General features: G+C 44.0%; 1 protein-coding gene across 1 annotated transcript; it reads left to right on the forward strand.

Moving 5' to 3' along the window:
• Positions 1–9263: 9263 nt before the first annotated feature.
• DDX20 (DEAD-box helicase 20) lies at positions 9264–20666 on the forward strand. The gene is made up of 11 exons (XM_072771328.1): positions 9264–9591; positions 10648–10742; positions 12523–12691; positions 13317–13431; positions 13552–13694; positions 13835–13973; positions 14068–14126; positions 15335–15417; positions 15748–15853; positions 16001–16102; positions 18838–20666. Exons 1-11 carry the CDS (start codon positions 9264–9266, stop codon positions 19995–19997), a joined length of 2499 nt encoding a protein of 832 aa, XP_072627429.1. The 3' UTR covers positions 19998–20666.
• The last annotated feature ends 3417 nt before the right edge of the window (positions 20667–24083 follow it).

A 24083-nucleotide genomic window follows, 5' to 3' on the forward strand; every position in this document is an offset into this window, starting at 1 on the left:
AGCTTGGCAGCCTGCCAGGGAGAGACTTGTTAGCAAGATAAGAAGGAAGGCTACCTGCTTCTCCTCCTAGGCCATGGGGCAGGGAGAAAAAGAGGGCACATGTCAGGGATGGCTTACTGCACCAGACTGGCTCCTAAGAGGCTTTGGCTTCGGGTCTTCTGCAGGGGCCAGAGAGCTGTCCTGGCCCTGATCAGATGGTGGCCCTGGGCTGTGGCCGGAGACCCTGAGGGCAGCCTGGGCTGGGGTGACGGCCGCTGCTGGAAGGGCTTCTGCCTGACCAGAGAGGAAGATGCTCTCCCTTGGGTCCTGTGGGGTGTGGGTGGGCAATGGCTCCCAGCAGCTGCAGTCTACACCAAGAGAAAGCTTCGAGGCCCAAAGTGGAATGGCAATGAGGCCAGGAGACACATGTCATCACTTCACAAATGAAGATGCATTTTAAAGAGGAGGCACTGAACGAGCAAAGGGGTGTGGGTTTTTAATGCCCCCTCCTCCCGCCTTTGGACAGATTTTCTTAGCTGTGATTATTCCCCATGAATCATCACCCATAGGAAGTGACTGAAGCATTGGAGAGTGAATAATGAATCCCCTAAATGGTTTTTTGTGTCTCTGCCTGGAGCATTTTGGAAATAGCTTGCATTTTCATCTTTCTGACTTGGAATCATAGAGTTTTTGGAGCTGAGGATGACCTTATGGAGAATCAGGGGACCATGACCTCATGGGGAGACCAGAAGTTAAGACATGTGTGTCCGAACCTCCAGGCTGGCAGTAAAAATAGGGCTTGCTAACATCTATGGAGTGTATCAGGTGCTCAGCTATTCTTCTCAAAGCCTCAGAGGCAGAGGCTTCTGTTGCCTCTATTCTGCAGTTGAGGAAGGAGCTGAGGAGCCAAAACTCCCCTAGGGTCACCGGGAGGCTCTGGCTCCTGCCGCAGAACCCATGCTCTCCCTCTCTGTCACTCCACCGCCTTGCCCCAGGGCCTCACACAAGTAATTCAACCTCTTTGGGTCTCAGTTTTCACCTCTGTGATCTTTAAAGTTTTAAAACTCTGACCAAAGTCTGCATTTCTGGCCCAAGCGTATGACTTGCAGGTCAGGAAAGCGCAGCACAGAAATCTGAATAGTTGCCCTAGTAGACTGGAGACGTTGGCTTTGCGTGGGGCCGGTGACAGCAGCAGGCATGAGTTGAGAGGGCTGGATATTTGTCTAAGTACCTCCGACCTGCCTGTCTGCCCGCCGTTTCCTAGCTTTCTCAGGTCAGGGGCGGGAATCGGAGTCCCTCGGGAAGCAGAGACACAGAGCAGGGTGATGCCGACCTGGCGTGGTACATACATACTCTGCCAGTGGGTGATGGCGACAAGGAACGTCCTCATCAAGCAAATGTTACCCCAGGTGCCGACCCTCGCCCCGAGTCCTCCGTGGCGGCAGTGGTTGCAGGGTGCCCCTGCAGTGCCTGCTGGCAATCAGTGTGCACCAGCGTCACTGGCATCCCCATCCTGGGTCCTCCTTATGGAAACAGAGATTGGGGAGGGCTGGACATGTTGATGAACACGTGGTTGGCATGTGCCCGAGGTGGAAATGGGGGCATCATGGCCGAGGCCGCTCTCTGTGCACAAGGGCACTGTGCAGCCATAGATGAGTGTGAGTGTGTGTGTGTGTGTGTGTGTGTGTGTAGGGGGGGAACTCAGACACTGAAATGAGCTCTCATCCACCGGCGAGTGGAAAATTAGCTTTGGCAGGTGAGGAACGGGTGACGGGTGAGGAGCCAGCGGGTGTCAGTGTTACTTTCCGACGCCGCTGCTGCGGCTGGTGTGGCTAATGGTCTCCCGGTCCCAGCCCCTGCCCCCGAATTGTAAGGGGGGGGAAGTGGAAGGGGCCTGGGAGGCTTCGGGCATGTGGGAGGGTGACATGAGTGTGATGGAAGGGCCGTGTGCCTGGCAGGTGGGCTTCACCAGCCGCTTGGGAGCCGGCATCACACGGTGGCCTGCGGAGCTCGCGGCGTGGCTTTCGCGTCTCCTGGGGTCGGGAGGAGAAACGGCATCCTGGGGCCTGGATCCCGGGCGCTGTGCTGGAGGCGATGGGCCGGACGCGGTAGGTTCCTGGACTGGCCCTGCTGCCCGTCTCCGCCTGACCCTGCTTGGCCCTGTAATCTCTCCGTGCCTCAGTCTCTCTGACCGTAAAGAGGGGCAGACACTCCCTCGGTTCCTGTCCTGTATTAAAGGTTAGATGTGCAGAGGCCCTTTGAAATGTCACCAGCACGGTTCCAAATGGGAGGCCAGAGTGCCAAGGCAATTTGTGGAGCCTCTGGGGAGGCAGCCGCCTGCCCCTGCGTCAGCCCGGCAGCCTGTGCTCCATGGGTACTTCAGCATCTCGCATCCATAAATTCATCCCCTATCTGTAGTCAGCAAACAAGGGAAAGGGCAGCCGGCCGCCGCCGCCATCTGATCTCAGCAGCCTCGGCTCCAGGCCTCCTCTGCCCCCACCGGAGGTGATGATCCCTCTGCCCTCCCTTGGCTGCTCTCAGCCTGTCAGTTTAATTTAACAAGGTTGCAGGAGAGGTTTGATTTAATCAAACCAGTTGCTGTATCCATTCTGCTCCGAGGTCCCTCAGTGTCACCCCTGAGGCTCAGACGAGACAGTGACAATTACTTCTTCCCTGTCTACTGCTTCCCCTCCCTTTCTCTCCCTGAAGGGAACAAGGAGGCAGACTGGTCTCCTGGGACCTAAGAATAGATGCCAAGGATCAAAAGAGGGAAGCAGCCCAGCCTAAGAAAGCCCCTCCTGGGCCTTAAGTGGCTTTGTTTAAGGCTGAGCAACAGCCAGAGGAGTGGAGGTGGGGACGTAAGAAAATTCAAGCAGATCTGCCTTGAGAAGGCTCGAGACTGCCTGAGGACAGAGCTGTGCCCTCCACGGAGAGAAAACCAGTCCCCCTTATTGTCAGGAAATGAGGTGGAGGGTGCCCCAAGGGGGGAAGGTAGCTGTGTGCACACGTGGCACCACAGGCGTTTATTTCCAGGTTCTCAGCCCTGGATTCTGGTGGGGGGACCCAGAGCTGGGGGACAGCAACAAAAACAAAAGGCGAGTCTCCATCCAAGTTTTTGAGGCTCTGTTCTTGGCTTGAGAGTGGCAGTGACAGGAGGAGCTGCCCCCTGAGCAGGGGTTTTAGGGAGGCTGCGTGGAAAAGAGTGGGGGCAGGTGGGAAACGGTGGTGCGAGGCAGTGTGTTGCATACCTGAGGGTCACTGGTGGGGAGGGTCAAGGTGGGAGGTCTGGTCCAGAAATCTCAGGGCTTGGGGAGTTTAGAATTCCAGAACCAATCTCTCTTCTGGCCACTTTACCCTTGGGATTTCCCCGCTTTTCCAGGAAGTGGGCCCTCAGTGCCTCTTGTTGTCTGGAGCAGTTCACAGGAGAGGGGCCAGGGCCTCTTGAAGGGGATCCTCACTCAGAGTGACGGGAATCCCACTTCTTTGTGCTCATTTGTGTCACATTCTTCCGTTGGGCTGGGCAACTGACAGGTGCCTCCCTCCCCAGACCTCTTGCAGAGTCCCCTCCCTGCCATTTGTCTCCAGCACATATCCAGCAGACACCCCCACCCGCAGGAGCTGAATATGATTAGCGGAAGCCCTTCCTGACAGCTCCAAAGAGAATCCCTCAAATGCATATTCTATTGAGTGCATCTCATTGTTGCTGACAGCTGCTTTATCAATTAAATTCCACATTCCTAGTCTTTGGAGACGCAATGAGCCTCCCTACCTAATAAATCACAGGCCCCCACTTATTGTTAAATGTCCCATCAGTCTCTAATAAACTCCTTGCCAACAGGGGCAGGTTATTTATTATGCTGCCTGGACAAGAATGAATTGGGCCCCGTTCTCACAAGGAGAAGAGCAAATGTGCTGCCTTCCTAAAGACTGAGGCTGTGGTACTAAAAGGGGCAATTAATCAATGCGGGGCTTGGACAGAGGGGGTCTGGGTCTGTAGAGAGGGAGGCAGACCTGGGATTCTTTCTCGAAAGCCTGCCAGGCAAATGCCTGTGGCAGGAAGTGGGTGAGCGGGGTGCACGGTGCAGGGACTGGGCCCTTGCTGCTTCCCCACCTCCTAATTCCTGTCTTAAAAAGTACTGAATAGGGGATCCCTGGGTGGCAGGGATAGCACAGTTTAGCACCTGCCTTCAGCCCAGGGCATGATCCTGGAGCCCCGGGATCAAGTCCCACATTGGGGTCCCTGCGTGGAGCCTGCTTCTCCCTCTGCCTGGTCTCCACCTCTCTCTCTCTCTCTCTCTCTCTCTCTCTGTGTCTCTCGTGAATTAAATAAATAAATAATCAATTTTTTAAAAAAAGGTACCGAATATATGGTCACTCCTTACGCCAAGGGGCATAAGTAAAAATAGTCATTCTCCATGTTGGAAGGTAGCTACGTGGGATTGAGTAGGTCATGAAGCAATAGATTCTGTCCAGGAGGCCAGATATTGTGAGTTGATACACTCCAAGTTTATTGATGGCGCTAATCCACTGAACAGACCAATGGAGGAACATCGGGAAGAAAGGTCCCCCTTGTCCAGGAGGGAGAGAGTGAGGAAACAGGTGCTTCATCGGTCTGCAGGATAAGCAGTGTGCCCTGGCGCTTGGAGAGCCGTCACCTAGCACACCTAGGTGCCGTCGGGTAAGAGACAGCATGTGAAATGGGTCCTGCAGTGACCTGCCTCAAATCAGATCCCAAATGTAGATGCTGTAGATGCAAACTCCTCAGCTTGGCCATGACTAGAGCCTCATCCACATTTCCAGCCGCATTTGTCCTGTTACATAACAGGGCCCTGTGCACGGGAGAGCACAGCACACTCCCTCTCTATTCCTGTGGCAGCGGACAAGGCCCTCCGTGATGCGGGACCGATATATCTCTGCAGACTCATTTCCTGGTACCTGCTGCCTTACTTGCCTCCGTTCACACTAAAGCTCGTGGCTTCCCTAAACTATTACAGTTTCTCATGCTTCCACGCCTTTGCACAAACTGTTCACTTTGCCCAGAATATCTCTGATTTGTCTGCTTGGTGAACTCTCCTTCCACCCCCACTGCCTGATGCACTCCTTCTCTATCCTGAAGGATCAGCTCAGAAAGTGAAGCCCTGGTACTTCACAGGAGTTGAGCTTTGCCTCCTTGGTGCTGTTTTGGCACAAGTACTAGACTCCAAGGATTGGGTGAGGAACGATCTGCTCATGGAGCTTTTCTCATAGTTAGGTGCATGCTTTAAGGCACGCTTTCATTTTGGGTGGAGATGAGGAGGGCATAAAGCAAGCTACTGCTCTTGGAATAGTAAAAGGCATTTTCCTTAATTTCTCATAAATTCCCACTTTCTCCCACATGACAGCCACACTTCACCGAAAGCCCTGAAAAATGTGAGTATTGCAATGATTTTACAGCCATCTTGTGCTACCTGTGTGTTTCCTCCTTGATCAAGGCCACCTGTCAGCCTGTATGTTTCTCCTCGAGGGCCAGGCTCTGATTATTCCATCCCATTTCTGTGTCTCCCTTGTTTAGCTGATTCACATTAGGTGTGAGGATGTTTGTCAAAGAAAGAATAAAGAGATGTTTGTGGTTGAATGCAGTATGGCCTACCCTTTGTTGCTTTGAGGGTCCAATGAGAAGTAGCCATAAGAACGGTAGTGCAGGGACCCCTGGGTGGCGCAGCGGTTTAACGCCTGCCTTTGGCCCAGGGCGCGATCCTGGAGACCTGGGATCGAATCCCATGTCGGGCTCCCGGTGCATGGAGCCTGCTTCTCCCTCTGCCTGTGTCTCTGCCTCTCTCTCTCTCTCTCTCTCTCTCTCTCTGTGACTATCATAAATAAATAAAAATTAAAACAAAACAAAACGGTTTTGTGCAGGGCTGCCCGGGGTCTCAGCAGTCGAGTGTCTGCCTTCAGCTCAGGGTATAATACTGGGGTCTGGGGTCCCCTGCAGGGAGCCTGCTACTCCTTCTGCCTGTGTCTTTGCCTCTGTCTGTCTTTCATGAATAAATACAATTAAAAAAAAAACTGTAGTGCTTTTCCTTTCTACATTTTCCCATGGATCCTCACACTCAGGGTGGGCCACCTTAGGTCCATGCTTTTATTCACCATCATTTCCCTCCCCTCTGGTATAGGAACCTTTACTGTGAAATGATCATATGGGACCATTAGAATCTCAGCATCTACCCTGAGTCTATGTGTTTTGTTTTTGTTTTGTTTTGTTTTTGCTTCTCAGTACATAGGAATCTTTCCCTTCTCTAACTCCCAGGTACAGAGGTGAGGAAAGGCCTCCCACGTAGACGGACCAGCATAAGAAAAGGCTGGGGTCCCAGTGTGATTTTACCCTGGGGGAGGCCGGGAGGCACACAACAGTCTGACTTGTTGCTGTGAAACCTTAACTAGTTGTTGAATGGTCTCTTACCTTTGGATTTCATCTTTATGGCACTAAAAGTTACAGCCAACAGCATTATTAACATTTTTCACTACTGAGGAAAGCACTTTATTGATTTGTGTTTTTCAGTGAAGCAGTACAATTTCTTCCTGGTAACATTACTGCAATATTTGTGTCTGTGAAACATCACAAACAACAGACACAATCCCAGGATACCTATAAAACTGTAAATGGTCTTTTCTGCAAGAGCAATCTTTTTGTTGCTTTTGGGATGAGAGCTGGATTCTTCATAAGTGATTGGTGTGAGTCCTACAGAACTACTGCTGTGTGCATGGATACCCAGTGAAGACTTCTGAGCAAGACTCAATGTTTATTAGGCCCATCAAGGGCATGTGCTGGGCTGGCGAGCCTAGAGTGTCAAAATTCCCATCCTTTCCCATCCAGAAGCTCATAGTGAGGGACAGACACACAAATAAGTAAATAGAACACAGCAAGAGTGAGACTGGAGTTATCGTAGAGTGAGTGGAGGTCTGGCATGGGAAATAAAGAAGGTTGTTAAAAGGAATGGGATCTGCAGCTGGACCCAAACAATCTAAGAATCGCACTGAAAAAAGATTACTCCAGCACCCGTGGGCTGAATGGTTGGGAGAGAGAAGAAATCAGGCAGGGGTACCATTCAGAAGGTTGTTTCAACAGCTAGGATGATAAAGGGGCTTTAAAATAGGACACATGCCATGGAGAGAACAGAGGAATGAAATATGTGGAGGCCAAATTATCTGTCCTCAGGTTATACTTAGAAAAGGAGAGGGGTGGTAGGTAGTGGAGTCTAGAATAATTCCCAGGTTTGGGATTTGGGAGTTAGGTGAATGAAAGAGGTGGGGATACTATGGGGAAGCCTGGAAACTTCAGTGCCTGCTCCTGGCAGGCCCACCCCCCCCACCCGCTGCTTCACATGGACAGTTGACATTTTCTGCATTTTCTAGATTTCTTTTTTTTTTTTTTTTAAGATTTTATTTATTCATGAGAGACACAGAGAGGCAGAGACACAGGCAGAGGGAGAAGCAGGCTCCCTATAGGGAGCCCGATGCGGGACTCCATCCCAGGACCCCAGGACCATGCCCTAAGCCAAAGACAGACATTCAACCACTGAGCCACTCAGGGATCCCTTTTTTTCTAAATTTCTAAGCAAAATTCATCCTTGGGACCTCTTTCCAGTGGGATTGCCTTGCCCCTCCTATATCATTTGGAATCTGGGTGTGTGCACATGTGTGAGAATAGGGTGAGAGAGAAGGACCAGAATGATATAAGGACAAAAGAAAAAGTTGGGAGTTGGATGCTGAGTATCTTTAGGTTTGGAATTGTGAATAAGATTAGGTTCCGGAGGGATCCCTGGGTGGCTCAGCGGTTTAGCGCCTGCCATTGGCCCAGGGCGTGATCCTGGAGTCCCGGGATTGTGTCCTACATTGGGCTCCCTGCATGGAGCCTGCTTCTCCCTCTGCCTCTGTCTCTGCCTCTCTCTCTCTCTCTCTTTCTCTGTCTGTCATGAATAAATAAATAAATAAAAAAACCTAAAAAAAAAAAAATCTAATCCCTATTAAAAAAAAAAAAAAAGATTAGGTTCCGGAAATATTTAAATTTGGAATTATGGCTAAGACTTGGTCACAGGAGCTTGTTTGTTCAATAAATGTTGAGCACTTCCTATGTTTTGAGATCTGATTTTGTCCCCATTAGGAACACAGGAGAGAGCCAGACAAGTTCCTGTCCTAGTAGAGTGGGGGATACAGACAATAAACAGTCTTAGGGTAGGGGTAAGTGCCATGGAGAAAAATAAAGCAGAACAAGAGACAGAGAGTAGTGGGAAAGGTGGGCGAGTGGAGGGGGTGGGGTAGTTCTGTTAGAGAACACTAACAGGTAGGGGTGAAACAGGTGATAGAGATTGGAGCGTGATCGTGATGAGCCGAGTCATGCGCAGGATGGTCGAATCCCTATGCTGTGCGCGTGAGGTCGACGTGACACTGTTGACTCTGCTGGAGTGAAGATGCAGTGACGTGGCTGGACCGGGACCGTATTATGCTGGGAGGAGGACGATTACGTGGTTCCAGTCCTATGTGGAGTATAAGGAAGCGTGCAATGGTCATGGGGGAAGGGACAGAAAACCAGAGGGAGCCAAAGCCTGAGGGACTTAGCTCTAGGAAACAGACTGAGGGGCGCTGCGGGGGGGGGGGGTAATGGGGTGATGCGGTGAGCACTGGGTATTATCTGCAGCGAATGAATTGCCGAACCCCACATCTGAAACGAATGATGCACTTGCAGGCTGGCTAATCACATTTAAATTAAAAAAAAAAAAAGAAAAAGCACACATCGCGGTGCTGCAGGTGAGGCGTGGGCTCCTCGGGAAGGCGCTGAGCAGAGACCTCCGGGAAGGGGAAGCTGCGGACCGTCGGTGGCCCCCGGGGAGGGCGCGCGGGGTGCGCGGGGGCAGGTGGAGGCGCAGCTGGAGGCGCAGGGCTGCGGTCAGGGGGCTCCGGGGCCCGCTCCGGGTTTGGGAGGTGGCAGGTGGCGGGGTCGCTCGGGGAGCCGGGTGCCCCGCCGGGGCCAGGGCACAGGGTGCTGGAGCCGCCCCGAGTCGACAGCGGCCGGACCGGACCCGACCCGGACCCCCAGGCGGCGCTCGGGCGCCCTGCGCGGGCGGGGAGGGCTCGGCGGCCCGGGGGCGGGGTGTGCCCCGCGCGCACCGCCCAGCCGACTGCCGGCCCCGCTGTCTCCCGCGAGGACTGACAATAAAGTTTTCCGCGTTCCCGTCCGCGGGCTCCCCGCCCCCGCCTCAAGTACCGCGAGACCCGGCGGCGCGGCGAGACCCGGCGGCGCGGCGGCGATGGCGGCGGCGTTTGAAGCGCCCGCGGCGTTAGCGGCGGCGGGGCCGGCGGGGCCGGCGGGGGCGGCGGGGGCGGCGGGGCCGGCGGGGCGCGTGGACCCCCCGCTCGCGGCCTCGGAGGCGGCTCCCGGGCCGGCGCGGAGCCTGCGGACGGCTCACGACGTCAGCGGCCCGCGGGCTCGCACCGGGGACGTGCTGCTGGCCGAGCCGGCCGACTTCGAGTCGCTGCTGCTGTCGCGGCCGGTGCTGGACGGGCTGCGGGCGGCCGGCTTCGAGCGGCCCTCGCCGGTGCAGCTCAAGGCCATCCCGCTGGGGCGCTGCGGGCTCGGTGAGGGCGGAGGAGGCCGGGCCGAGGGCGGCGTTCGGGCGGGAGGTGGCGGCGGCCCCTTCGCAGGGACCGGGAGGTTCGGGGCCGAGGCCCGCCTCCGGACGTGCCCTGAGGCCGTATTCGTGTGTGTGTGTGTGTGATTGATTGATTGATTTATTATTTATACTTATTTATACTTATTTATATTTATTTTTATTTATTTTTATTTATTTATATTTATTTATATTTATATTTATTTATATTTATATTTATTTATATTTATTTTTATTTATATTTATTTTTATTTTTATTTATATTTACTTATATTTCTATTTTTATATTTTATTTATTTATATTTACTTATACTTATTTATATTTATTTATATTTTTATTTATTTTTATTTATTTTTATTTATATTTATACTTATTTATATTTATTTTTATTTATATTTATACTTATTTATATTTATTTATATTTATTTATATTTACTTATATTTTATTTGTTTATTTATATTTATATTTATTTATATTTTTATTTATTTATATTTATTTTTATTTACATTTACTTATATTTATATTTTTTATATTTTACTTATTTATTTATATTTACTTATATTTATTTATATTTTTATTTATTTATATTTTTATTTATTTATATTTTTATTTATTTATATTTATTTTTATTTATATTTACTTATATTTATATTTTTTATATTTTATTTATTTATTTATATTTACTTATATTTATTTATATTTATTTATATTTTTATTTATTTTTATTTATTTTTATTTATATTTATACTTATTTATATTTATTTTTATTTATTTATATTTACTTATATTTTATTTGTTTATTTATATTTATTTATATTTATTTATATTTATATTTATTTATATTTATTTATATTTATTTATATTTATTTATTTATTTATTTAAGAGTTAGCTAAGAACGAAGGTGCCAACCAGGTGATCCCTGGAGACACCTCCGGTTGTGTGATTTCGTGTTGGTATCCAAGCTTCTTTAGTCCCGTGCTACCTTGTGATCTATTTTCTTTTGTTTTTTTTCCCCCCTCAGATTTAATTGTTCAAGCCAAGTCTGGCACTGGGAAAACCTGTGTGTTCTCTACCATTGCTTTGGACTCTCTCGTCCTCGAAAACCAAAGTACCCAGGTGAGTATGATTTGGAGGACCCAAAGGAGGTCATGTTATGTGGATGTGTGTGTGTGTGTGTTTAAGATTTTATTTATTCATGAGACACACACAGAGAGGCAGAGACACAGGCAGAGGGAGAAGCAGGCTCCATGCAGGGGGCCTCCTAGGGGCTGCGATCACCAGATGCGAGATGCTCAACAACTGAGCCACCCAGGCGTCCCTGTTATGTGGACTTTATCACGGGGTCGGATGCAATACCAGTAGCTCCCGAGAGACAGATGGATTTGATGAATGCTTGAGTCAAGCAAATGAAAGGTCTAGAAGTTAAGGAGACATTAAAGCTATTGGATGGTGGTGGTGTGGACAGTGACCAGGGTTCCGTCGTTAGTGTTTGGGAATTTCTATCACTGCATCCTTCATGTTTGGGAATTTCTATCACTGCATCTCTAATAGATTATGTCTGCCACGTGTGTCGGTTTTTGCATTACCTGAGAATACAGGTAGGGTTTCTTTATTCTTTTACTTGCTGACCCGATTGTGGTAAGATTTAGTATTTGGCCTGACTGATGAGAAGACAGTGCGCTGGCTATTGCTACTGGTAACTGCAGGTGATTCTTAGAGCTCTGTGAGTATACCCTATTGGTCTCCCATTTCTAGGTTTTCTTGGAGTAGGTCTAAAGATGGTCTGCCCAAATTAGTAAGAGACTTAGGTTTGGGGATCCTTTCTTTAACAAAGTTTTGTTGAGCCCGTGTTATGTATAAACAGTATGCCAGCATATCCACATTCCTCTATGTCTACCAAATCCTGGGTTGTGCCCATAGGAAGCCCTTTTGCTTCCCAAAGGCCTAAGATGTTCTACTTGTGAATTTGAGATGTAGTTGAGATTCTGGCTTCTGACAATTTGGCAGTAGGTGAAATGCTAAAATCCCGAATAAGTTCCATAAACCAAATTTGTATTTTTGAACTAAAGATCTTTTGTGTTCTCAGAGTAATACATAGTCATTTTTGAAAGTTGGAGAATTCAGGAAAGCAAAGAAGTACCAGAAAACAACACATAATCTCATGTACCCAGAAACTGCTGTGAATTGTTTTGGCATATTTTCTCCCTAGGTTTTTTTTTTTTTTTTTTTCTCCTTCTTCTCGTAGCTGAGAACATGTAGTTTCACCTTGTCCTCCCATAGTTAGTTACCTTAGTCTCAAGGCTCTCTTTCATGGACCTGATTTGGTCCAGTGACATGGGCCTCCTTGCTGTTCCTCAGGCACATCAAAAACATTACTGTCATAAGGCCTTTTTATTTGCTATGTCCTCTTCCTAATTCCCCAGATGTCACACAGCTAGCTCTACTCTGCAGCGTACACTTAGGTCCCTAATGTTACTTCCTTAGTGGCCTTCCTTCATTGGCCCATTCAAAACAACTCCCTTCTTTGTCACTTCTCTCTCTTTTCCCGTTTGATTTTTCTTTGTAGCACTTTTCATTGTATGTCATGATTTATGTATGTTTTTTCATTGTTTGTCTTCTTACATAGAATGAAAGTGCCACGAGGAAAGCAAGGACTGTGTATTGTTGACTGTTCACAGCAACCTATTTGTTTCTTAGTACATATAATAGGTTCTTGCTTAATATTTGTTGAATGAATACATAGGTGAGTGAACGGATTAGTTTCCCTTGTCAGTAAAAACTCATCATTTAAAACAATTGCTTAAATGAAAGATAGCTCACTGTAGTATGAATGTGCCAATCATACGTATCTACTCCTGTGACTTGTTAAAGGTTTATATATCTTATGCTTTTTTAGATTTTGATCTTGGCTCCTACAAGAGAAATTGCTGTACAGATACATTCTGTTATTACTGCTATTGGAATAAAAATGGAAGGCTTAGAGTGTCATGTCTTTATTGGAGGGACTCCATTATCACAAGACAAAACCAGGCTTAAAAAGTGTCATATTGCCGTTGGCTCTCCTGGTAAGATATCACCCTGTTCGTAATTAGGGTTCCTTAAGAACTGAACACTTTTAATATAAGTAATGTAATTAATATAAGAATATGGGCATCTCCGATAACTATGAGAATTATTTTGAGAATTATAAAATGAAGAGGCTTAGACCAGTGAGATACAAACATGTGACTACCAACAGAATTGGGATTACCAACAGAAATTATGAGATCTCCATTCCTAAGGATGTTTAAGCACATGTATGAAATTGGCTTCTCAGAAGAAGGGGAATGAGATGATTTTCAGGAAGCCTTTTTAAGCCATGGATTGGGATTTTTTCTGTATTAATCATTCAGTTGTGAATCACTCAAATCAGAATTTAGTATGCAGGGCTTTTGCATTCAAGTCTTTTGATGGGAACAGTGTTTATGATCCATACTAATTGGTGGTGAAATATGAGGGAAAAATAATGGATTTAGGCAAGATCAGAACTCACAATTTCTGCTTTGTGATTCAGTTTGAATGCATAATAATGAGGGTCAGGTTAAGAAGGTCAGCATAACCTGTGAGTAAGTTGAGTAACAACATTGACCAAGATTTGTACATATTCAGTGCATCTTGAATAATTCAGTATGCTTTTCTTCTGGAATTTAGGCAGAATTAAACAACTGATAGAACTTGACTACTTGAACCCAGGCAGTATACGTCTCTTTATTCTTGATGAAGCAGATAAGCTTTTAGAAGAAGGCAGCTTCCAGGAGCAAATAAAGTAAGAAAAATAACTTGCTTGACTATTAAAAGTGTATCCTAAAGTGTCTCTCTTTAGCTTTTCCAGGTGGTAATTACTGTGATTGGTTTCCCTGGTGTGTATTTTTCTTCTGTTTTGCAGCTGGATTTATTCTTCCTTGCCTGCTAGTAAACAGATGTTGGCAGTATCAGCTACCTACCCTGAATTTTTGGCTAATGCTTTGACAAAGTACATGAGAGATCCCACTTTTGTAAGACTAAATTCCAGTGATCCGAGTCTCATAGGTGAGAAGAGATATTGGATACTTACATTACTGGTTTGTGATTTTTCTGGAGCTTTCCCTTGTCTCATTGGCTGGTGCTTTCATATTTGCTATTAGGATATAGCAAATATATTTGTTTTAACAGAAGACTCTTCTTTGTAGGTTTGAAGCAGTATTACAAAATTGTCAATTCATACCCTTTGGCCCATAAGATTTTTGAGGAGAAGGCTCAGCATTTACAGGAACTATTCAGCAGAATTCCATTTAATCAAGCCTTAGTCTTTTCTAATTTGCACAGCAGGTATGTACCTTAAGAGGTCACCTGGAGAATTTGTGAAATAAAAGGTGTAGGGCCATATCTATAAAATGATAACCCTCTATGTTATTTTTCATAGAGCACAACACTTGGCAGATATCCTTTCTGCTAAAGGCTTTCCTGCTGAGTGCATTTCAGGTAAGCTCCTCTCTTACTTTTAGTCTTTGTTTAGTGTTCTGACTTGAAGCATGTCCAGCGTCAGGAGGAAGAAATAACTACTTCGTGAGTTGTCTTGTGAGTGTGAGGTTGCACTGAGTCTTCAGAGTAAAGGAAATTGGAGGTGAATTTTCATTGAGAGATCACATATCGATATCCTTGTTCAAGAGGCAACTTGGTATGTAATACGAAATTAGAAAATTGGAATGAATGTCGGTGAAGAACTTAATAATTTTATAAAATTTGTCATCTTCAGAGAAAAATACTTTGCTACCTTACATAATCATTGTAAAAATGCTAAGAATTGCTACCGAATTAACTGTTTTGAAGTCCTGTAACTTTTTTTTTTTTTTTTTAAGATTTTATTTTTAAGTGAATTCTACATCTAATGTAGAGCTCAGCTCACAACTCTGAGGTAAAGAGTCACATGCTCTTCCCACTGAGCCAGCCAGGCGCCCCAAGATGATTCTTTTTTTTTTTTTTTTTAAGATTTTATTTATTCATTCATAGAGACAGAGAGAGAGGCAGAGACACAGGCAGAGGGAGAAGCAGGCTCCATGCAGGGAGCCCGATGCAGGACTCGATCCTGGGTTTCCAGGATCACACCCCGGGCTGCAGGCGGTGCTAAACCGCTGTGCCACCAGGGCTGCCCAGATGATTCATTTTTTGACACAAAGCTAAATATTTACTGCTGACCTAGTAGGAATGAAAGATATAAAGAAATTTTTGATCAGAGAGCTCCTTTTTAGAGTTTTCATTGATATCTTAGTTTGTAACCTGTTAGCCTTAGTTTGGTCATTATATATCATGGGGTACAGGGAAGACTTTTCTAATATTTTGACTATAGATTACACTTCAAAACTAAATTTATAAACAGCTGATTATAGCAATTTTATTTTCCTAAGAGTTATTCTACTTCATATGTAACTTTGCGGATATAGTGTTAAATCTGCAAGCATAACCCAGTCATCGTTTAAAATTAATACTTGAATTTCAAGCTGACAGCCTAACCAGATTTTAAAAGATTCTGACTTTAGGTCTTAACCTTGATTTGCATATGAGGATAGAATTAACTTGGGTTGGTGTATTTTTAAAGCTTGAGAACGATAGTTATGATTTCTGTTTTTTTGTGGATTTGGTAAATATTTATTAGGTTGCTTTTATATGACTTTCTTTTTGGGTCTTTTTAGGCAACATGAATCAGAATCAGCGTCTTGATGCTATGGCCAAACTGAAACATTTTCATTGCAGAGTCCTCATTTCCACCGATTTGGTAAATTTCCTGTTCAGTTTGAGTGACTAATCCATCTTGACTTGGGCTCTGTTATCAGAGGCACAGGGTTCATCTTTTATTTTACATAGGTGTGTCTGATAAGAACATCAGAAGGGAATTATCTTTCTAGTAGGGGAATTTGCTTTCTTCAAAGTTTTATATTTTCATCTTTATTCTTGAAACTCATCCTTAGAAATTAATTAATTTTTTTTTTGCTCTTAAATATCCTCATGTTCTTAAGTTGGCTCTTGGTTATACTAGAATAATTGAGTGTGTGTTGGTGCCTGTGTGGCAGTTAATGCAAGTACTTACTGTCTTCTTCAATCCAAGACTTCCCGTGGAATTGATGCTGAGAAGGTGAACCTGGTAGTAAATCTGGATGTACCATTGGATTGGGAGACATACATGCATCGGATTGGCAGAGCTGGTCGTTTTGGTAAAAAAAAATAAAAAAAAAAAATTAAAAAAAAAAAAGAAAAAAAGTTTGGCTGCTTTCTTTAGGAGGAAGAAATGCAAATGTGACAGGTGGAGTGTCACTTACGTGAAACTGATCTACTACATAACATGCCCTCTGTGCTTTTAGGTACTTTGGGGTTGACAGTGACCTACTGTTGTCGGGGAGAAGAAGAAAACGTGATGATGAAAATTGCCCAGAAATGTAACATTAATCTTCTGCCTTTACCAGGTATATTTTGTCTGTTTCCCTTTTTTTTTTTTTTTTTTTTTTTTAAAGATTTTACTTATTCATGAGAGACACACATGAGGGAGGCAGAGACACAGGCGGAGGGAGAAGCAGTTTCCCTGTAGGGAGCCCGATGTGGGACTTGATTTTGGAACTCTGGATCACTCCCTGAGCTGAAGGCAGACACTCAACCGCTGAGCCACCCAGGCGTCCCTGTCTGTTTCATTTTGCTGTCAAAAGAATAATCATATTGGCGATAGGCCTCTTAAAAATAATTGCTGACACAGAGTACTTAGGATATGTTTGGTCCCATTCAGTATATTAACGTTTTTAATTCTCGCCACGATCCTGTGAAGTGTGTGCTATTATTACTGACTTTGTGAATGAATGTATTGAGGCATTGAGAAGTTAAGTAATTTGCCTAAGCTCTTACAGCTCATAAGCAGCAAAGATTGCAAGCTAACTCTTGGCACATGAAAAATATTTAAGTACTATGTTAGCTCTATATTTCAGTTTGTAAACTTGCAGTTTCATTTTATTCTTTTAAATAATGGGGCATATGTTTAATACTTTTGTTGCTATGAGAGGTAATTCTAGCCATATTCTCCATTGTCACCACGAGGAAGGAGTAGTGTCTTTAATTTGAATGCTATTTTAAAAAATTTGAAGTTTTCTTTCTCTTCTTTTTTTAAAAAAAGTATTTATTTATTTAAGCAATCTCCATACCAACATGGGGCTCGAACTCATGACCCTGAGGTCAGGAGTTGTATGTTCTTCCAACTGAGCCAGCCAGGAGTCCCTGAAATGTTTTCTTTTGATTTTAGTGAGTCATTTGTCAAGTTGATTTTTTTAAGTGCCACCTTAGAAACTGCATGTCTCAAACTATTAATGATCTCTTGAAAATTAAAAAAAAAATTGTATAGAAATGTGGTTTGCATTGTTAGTGTGTAAGTATACATGTGTATATGTACATATGTGTGAATATATATATAAATATACAATATATACGTGATCTAGAATATGGGATATGTAGTTATTGAATAAATGTAGCATTGAATATTTTACCAATTATATAACTCATTTAGTGATTTTTATAAAGCTAGATTAAACACAGGTCTGGCACAGGGTTCATCTTTTATTTTACAAAGGTGGATTCTAGTAGCTCTGATCAGCTAGTAGTTAGTAGCTCCAATTCTGTGGATTCTAGTAGCTCTGGCTTTGTAATAACTCATTTTGTGAGTTTCGATTTTCACAGATTTCTTCAGTTGCTGTAAGCTTGTGTCCTGATTTTCTTTTCTTTTTTTTTTTTTTTTTCTGATTTTCTAAATTTGTTTTTAGAAATGGTTTTTAGGTTCTCTGTTGTTTTAAGACATTACAGTATGTTAATTATATGTGTAAGTCTGTTGGTAACCTATCAAATGATTATAATGTAGAAAAAATAAATTGAAAATTGGTACAAGAGGGTTAAGACTTTGGTAGGATTCAGTGTTATAGCATCTAGTGATAAAAATTAAGTTTGCCTTTTGGATACTGGAAAATGACATATTTTGATCTTTATGTGATGTTAACAGAGCCCTGAAATCATGAGAAAAGTATATTCATGGTGTTGGATTTATATTGGACTGAGAACTTGTACGGCAATAGACTGTTCCAATGAAGTACCTGGGGCAGGAGTGGGAGAGGTGTAGGCAAGCAAGGGATCTCACCTTAGTGGGAATCAGAGTTCTCATCAGAGGGTCGGTCTGTTCAGCTAGGTCAGGAGCCCCAGCTGAAGAGTCCAGATCAGAGGGATTAGGTAGGGGTACGTGTACATGGAGCACTGACAGCAGCCACAGATGGGCCAGATCCATGTAAATCAGAGGCTCTGTATGTTTTGTCTTCCTAAGGAAAACTGATCACACTTTGGGAAGGTCTGAGTTTGCAGGAGGAGTAAGTCATCCCACCTGGATGGAATAGGAAATTTAGAGAGCTGGAGCCAGCAAATGTTTTAGAACTTACAAGTGCCATTGAGACCATCAATATTTTTACAGTCTTCTAACTTACCCCTAATAGAGGTTTTTCCCCACTGTTGGGGGCAGTGATTTCTCCCTGTCGGGAGCATAGGGTGGCTGGTTTACTTGGGTGCAGAGCTGCAGTTGTAATGTTTCCCAGCTGATAAGCTTTGGGGGGAGCACAGTCCATTTTCTAGTATCTTGTTTTGCTGTCGGTGGTAGTCAGATAAAAGGGAGGCACTGGGGAGAGCGAGAAGGGCAGAGATGGGAGAATTGCTGCAGGCGTGGACCTTACTCCTTGCATGAGCTCTTTTTGAGCAGGAGGTCCAGGGAGATACTGCTGTGGGTATGGGATGTGTCCTGCATATTTGGGGGCATATTTCTTTTCTTTTTTAAAAGATTTTATTTATTTATTCATGAGAGACAGAGAGAGAGAGAGAGAGAGACAGACAGACACAGGGAAAGGAAGAAGCAGGCTCCCTGCAGGGAGCCCCATGTGGGTGGGACTGGATCCCTGGACTCAACCTCTGAGCCACCCAGGCATGCCTGGGGGCATATTTCTTTACTGCAAGGATTGTTTAGGTCTTTTAAAATACAAGTATAATGTAATTCTTAAGCTCTTAGTATATTATTAGTATGTTTTATTTCTTAACCTTATTTGACTCTGGAAAGCATAAGAAGTCATTCAAAAGTTCCTGTTCTAGAACAGCTCAAAATTTTAAAATTCTTTTTGTTCTTGTTATGTAGATCCCATTCTTCCTGGTCTAATGGAGGAATGTTTGGATTGGGACGTGGAGGTTAAAGCTGCTATGCATACATATGGCTTAGCAAGTGTACCTACCCAGCCCTTAAAAAAGCAGATTCAAAAAATGGAGAGAAACTTTCAAACTCAGAAAGCTCATGGTAACCACGTGGCTTCATCTAGAAATACTTCTGTGTCTGCATTATTAGTCAAATCAAAAAATAATACCAAACAAAAGCTTCCTGCAAAAAGCCACTCAGAGTGTGGAATCATAGAAAAAGCAGCGTCTCCAAGAGAGTGGGGCTGTGACATACAGTTGGAAGAGCAAGTGAAGAATTCTGTTCAGATCCCTGCTGAGAGCTCTGCCAGTGAGCACCAGGTCAAAGAAGTGTTACCTGTGTCACTCCCCAAAATTCCTTGTCTGTCTTCCTTTAAAATCCATCTGCCATACTCTTTGACTTTTATAGAATTGGTAGAGGATTATGAACATTATATTAATGAGGGGTTAGAGAGACCTGTGGAAATCATCAGGCATTACACAGGTCCTGGGGATCACACTGTGAATCCTCAGAATGGTTTGGTAAGCAGTAAAGTTCCTGAGGAGAAAGTGCTGATGCTGGCAAGCAGTAGCCAGTCTGGAGACTCTGAGAGTGACAGTGATTCTTACAGCTCGAGGACTTCCTCCCAGAGCAAAGGAAATAAGTCGTACTTTGAAGGCTCTTCAGATACTCAGCTGAAAGACTCAGAGTCCACGCCTATGGATGGCCATACATCTTTGGAACAACCTCTGAATGGAAACGACACCCCTAATCCTGCAGAGTGTCAAGAATCACCTGAAACCCAAACGAAGGCAAGGCATAAAGAGGGGGCTAACCAGAGAGCTAAGCAGAGCCGGAGAAACCCTCCCCCGTGGTCTTCCTATCGAGCGCAGGCTGAGCCCCAGGAAGATGGTTGGTATGACTGCTGTGGGGAGACGCATCCAGGTTTTTCTGACGCCTATCAGGATTATGAGGAATACTGGAGGGCTTACTACAGGGCGTGGCAGGAGTATTACACTGCTGCCTCTCAGTCGTATTACTGGAATGCTCAGAGGCATCCAGGCTGGATGGCGGCTTATCACATGAATACAATTTATCTACAAGAAATGATGCGCGGCAACCATTGATTACAGACAGGCAGGACCTCAGACCATCCACATCACCAGTGAGCGATTCCTTTAGTTAGCCAACCTCCTTGTCCTAGAGTAGAGTGGCATTTTTGAGGAATTTGAAGTCTTGAGGCTTCCTGCTGGGACACATCTATTTTTCAGATTGTCTTGACCTACCTGACCAGGTATATTTTCTTCTTTTTTTTTTTTTCTTAAATTTTTCACGGATCAAATTCTTGAAAAAAAATTTGGGGACGTAGAGCTAAAGGTTCCAGGATGCCATTTTCTGTAAGCCATTTGAAAAAGAAACATTTAAAAAGACTTACACCACTGCTTACTTGAAAAAATAAAAACAGCTGAGATTTAAAAAATAACGTTAGTTTATGCTGTGGAGTTCTTGACAAAAGGCTTGCACTGTATTTCGTATTTCCATAGAGGTATGTTCTTTTAGAAATTTGTAGCATGGTAGCTCAGAAAATCCCTTCGCTTTTTATGTTTCGTCAGGAAGGAATAAATACTGCTTCAGACATTTCCCAAAGGTACTTGCTTTCATGTTCTTTGCTTCCATTAAAAATATTTGTTACCAGTAAAAATGCAAAATGTTTATTGTTGATCATTTGAATGTCTTTTGTTTTTAAGATTGTGAAAGCTGTTTTTTACTGTATATTAAATAGCTCCGGAGCATCAGTGGCTGTCTTATTTTTGTTTTTCAAGAAAAGGACTAACTCTTACTCTGTTGGTTCTTGGATCCTTTTAGGAGTCTGATGAAAGCTATAGATTTGTACCAGAAAAATTTCCATTCTGTAAACAATTGTATATGTAATTCTAAGGCGTTCATTATGACCTCTAACATTCATGTATGGAACCCAGATTAAGAACTGCCCTACTCTAAAAAAAAAAAAAAAAAAAAGAACTGCCCTACTCTGCTGGGAGGCTAAGAGAAAGTTCTAGCTCTTTGTCTTAAGTTTTTTTAGGAAGTTGGAACTCATTCTGTTCAAGCTGTTCCCACATGGTGTCCTAATCTTAGGTCTTCCGGAAATTTCCCCCTAGTTCTTGTAATGCTTTCATTTTAAAATTTCCCCTAGTTTTTGCTTTTAATGACCCCTAGTGGGGAGCATCCCATTTTTCTTAGATGGGGCATCTATAAATTACAATTTAGAAAAAAAAATGTAATTGAAATTACAGCAGTTCCCCCTTTATCTGAGATTTTACTTTCTATGATTTCAACTACCCCCCCCCACCCCCACCCCTGCCCTGCATCTGTGGTCCAGAAGCAGACCATCCATTTGATGTACCATCAGACCAGCAGTAGCTCACATCATCACAAGAAGAAAGGTGAGTGCAGTACAATAAGATTTTGAAAGACCACATTTAGCTAACATAACTTCTAGTATGTTGTATTATTGCTACTCCCTTACTGTGCATGTATAGGAGAGAAACAGTACATACAGAGTTTGGTACCATCCGCAGTTTCCAGCATCCACGGGGCATCTTAGAACATACTCTCTGTGGATAAGGGGGGACAACTATACACATTATTCGTTGCTTTTCTGTGGCAATCCTTTCAGGAGTATGCATTGGGTACCCAAACCTTTTTGTGAACTGGATTTGTAGTGAGAGAATCCCCTCATAGAAATGTATTTACTTTTTAAAAGAAAAGCTCTTGGCAGCCTGGGTGGCTTAGCGGTTTAGTGTCGCCTTCAGCCCAAGGCCTGATCCTGGAGACCCGGGATCTCAGCCCACGGTGGGCTCCCTCTGCGTGGAGCCTGCTTCTCCCTCTGCCTCTCTTTCTCTCTGTGTGTCTCATGAAATAAGTAAAATCTTAAAATAAATAAAAAGGAAAGCTCTTCTTTCCTGTGTGCGTACTTATCTAGGTAGAGAAGTACAAACAATTCTCCCAGGGCTGTAAGCAAACGTGCACAGCCATTGTCATTTACTATCCAACACATGCCACCACCATGAACCCAATTTGGATTCGTCATCTGGGTTGGGCATTGGTAGGCTTTGCTTACATGTGTCTATGCTGTGCATGTATTGCCAAGTTAGGATAAATTAACACTGTAAATAGAAAATCCATAATTAGGTCCAGCATGTCATTAAGAGGTAGAGACTTTAATTACACATTTCGATAAGATCCTGTCATTGCTAACTAACTGAACTTACCTCTTTTCTTCTACCCTTTCCCCCACAATACAGCCAAGTTCACAGTCTGTCATTGCTAGGGGATTTTAATTAGGATACTGTTGCATCTTAATTAGAGATGAGGTTGCCCATTAGTCTTGAAATTAATCGGATTCTCTGAGGTTTGTCTTGTTTTGCTTTTTTTTTTTTTAATAGAAAAATAAGCTGGAGGTGAGAATGCTCATAACACAGGAAAATAATGATTGCTTCATTTTCCATAAGCATTCACTTGGAAAATTTCAGCCATTCCCTTCCCAAAGGATGCTATGTTAGTGGTGGCTGTGGAAGGAACCTGCTGCTGTTTGTGCATGATTACATGGAAGACTTTAGAATTGGCAGTCAAGGTGCCTGCGTGTCTCCACAGCCTGTTAGAAACCACAGGTTTTACGTAAATTTCACTTGTTTTGAATGCTTTGTGGTGTAGTGCAAAAGAGCATTCGTCCTAGTGGAGACTGTTGCCTCCTTCATCTTGCACCTGTCATATGACCTTTTAGGGTCCAGTTTTCTCAGTTAAATGAGGGAGTTAAGACTAGAAGATTTTTAGGCTTCCTTTCAGTTTCTAAGATTTAATTAATACATGACTAATAAGAGAAAATACTAACTAGTTAGAAGAATAATCATTTCATGAATACATAGAGCCTTTATAAATTCAGGTGATTTGGATAAAGGCTAGTGTGAATTGGTTTAATGTCTGAATTCCAGAGTACTAACTAATATGCTGACTACAACTATTCAAGTTAAGCTGTAACTTAAATCAGGCTAGCAGTATTAACATGTAGAGAAATCTTTAGGAAACCTGCTGCTCAATGTCCACAATAGCCCAACTGTGGAAGGAGCCTTGGTGTCCACTGAAAGATGAGTGGATAAAGAAGATGTGGTTTATGTATCCAATGGAATATTCCTCAGCCATTAGAAACGACAAGTACCCACCATTTGCTTCAACGTGGGTGGAACTGGAGGGTATTATGCTGAGTGAAATGAGTCAATCGGAGAAGGACACACATTATATGGTCTCATTCATTTGGGGAATATAAAATATAGTGAAAGGGAATAAAAGAGAAAGAAAAAATGAGTGGGAAATATCAGTGAGGGTGACAGATCATGAGAGACTCCTAACTCTGGGAAAGGAACAAGGGGTAGTGGAAAGGGAGGTGGGCGGGGGGGTTGGTGTGACTGGGTGACGGGCACTGAAGGGGGCACTTGTCGGGATGAGCACTGGGTGATATGCTATATTTTTGGAAATTGAACTCCAAAAAAAAAAATACGGAAAAAATAAATGGGTTATTATACACACACACACACACACAAAAGAGAAAAAAAAACCTGCTGCTGTGGATAATTCTGACTTAGGAAAATTATTTGGGGGTAATAAAGTAACATTTTCTAAAGTAGTTTAAGTATTGCAGCCATACCTTTTAAAAACGAGGGTTTATACTAAACCCTCAAATACTAAAGATAATTGAGCAGGAATTACACTATTTGACATGCATTGCTCAGTGCACACCTGGTTTCCAGTTCCTGGGCTCTCGATTCTGTGAGCTACGGATCCCTAGTGACACCTAGTGGGTGATAAAGATTTGAGCATCTGAATTTCATAGGCCTCTGAGCTAGCCTTGGTGTTCCCCTTCTATTATGGTCTCCATTGATTAGGTTGTGGTTTGGGAGATTAAAAGGCTTCTCGTTGTTGTTGGGGTTGTGTGTTGTTCACATTATGGTGGAATACGAAAATGCCTGTTACGCTACCTAAATCAGCATTACTAAGGTTAGAGCCAATCGTCAAGACACCTACCTAATCCAGTACCCCCATTCTTAAGGGGAAATACACCAAAGGTGAGAGAAAAATACCTGATGAGAAGTCATGCAAGTAAGCAACGGAACCTAAATGTGAGCCTCCATCATCTAATTCCAGAGCTCCCAGCTGTA

This window comes from Canis lupus, chromosome 12 (genome assembly GCF_048164855.1).
Source record: "Canis lupus baileyi chromosome 12, mCanLup2.hap1, whole genome shotgun sequence".
Lineage (NCBI taxonomy): Eukaryota > Metazoa > Chordata > Mammalia > Carnivora > Canidae > Canis > Canis lupus.

Excerpts from the sequence above, each read along its gene's own strand:
- DDX20 (XM_072771328.1), top strand. The coding sequence starts at position 9,264 with ATGGCGGCGGCGTTTGAAGCGCCCGCGGCGTTAGCGGCGGCGGGGCCG. Across the intron at positions 13,695-13,834 it reads CAGTGATCCGAGTCTCATAG|GTTTGAAGCAGTATTACAAA; the intron begins GTGAGAAGAGAT and ends TCTTCTTTGTAG. Across the intron at positions 13,974-14,067 it reads TTTTCTAATTTGCACAGCAG|AGCACAACACTTGGCAGATA; the intron begins GTATGTACCTTA and ends TATTTTTCATAG.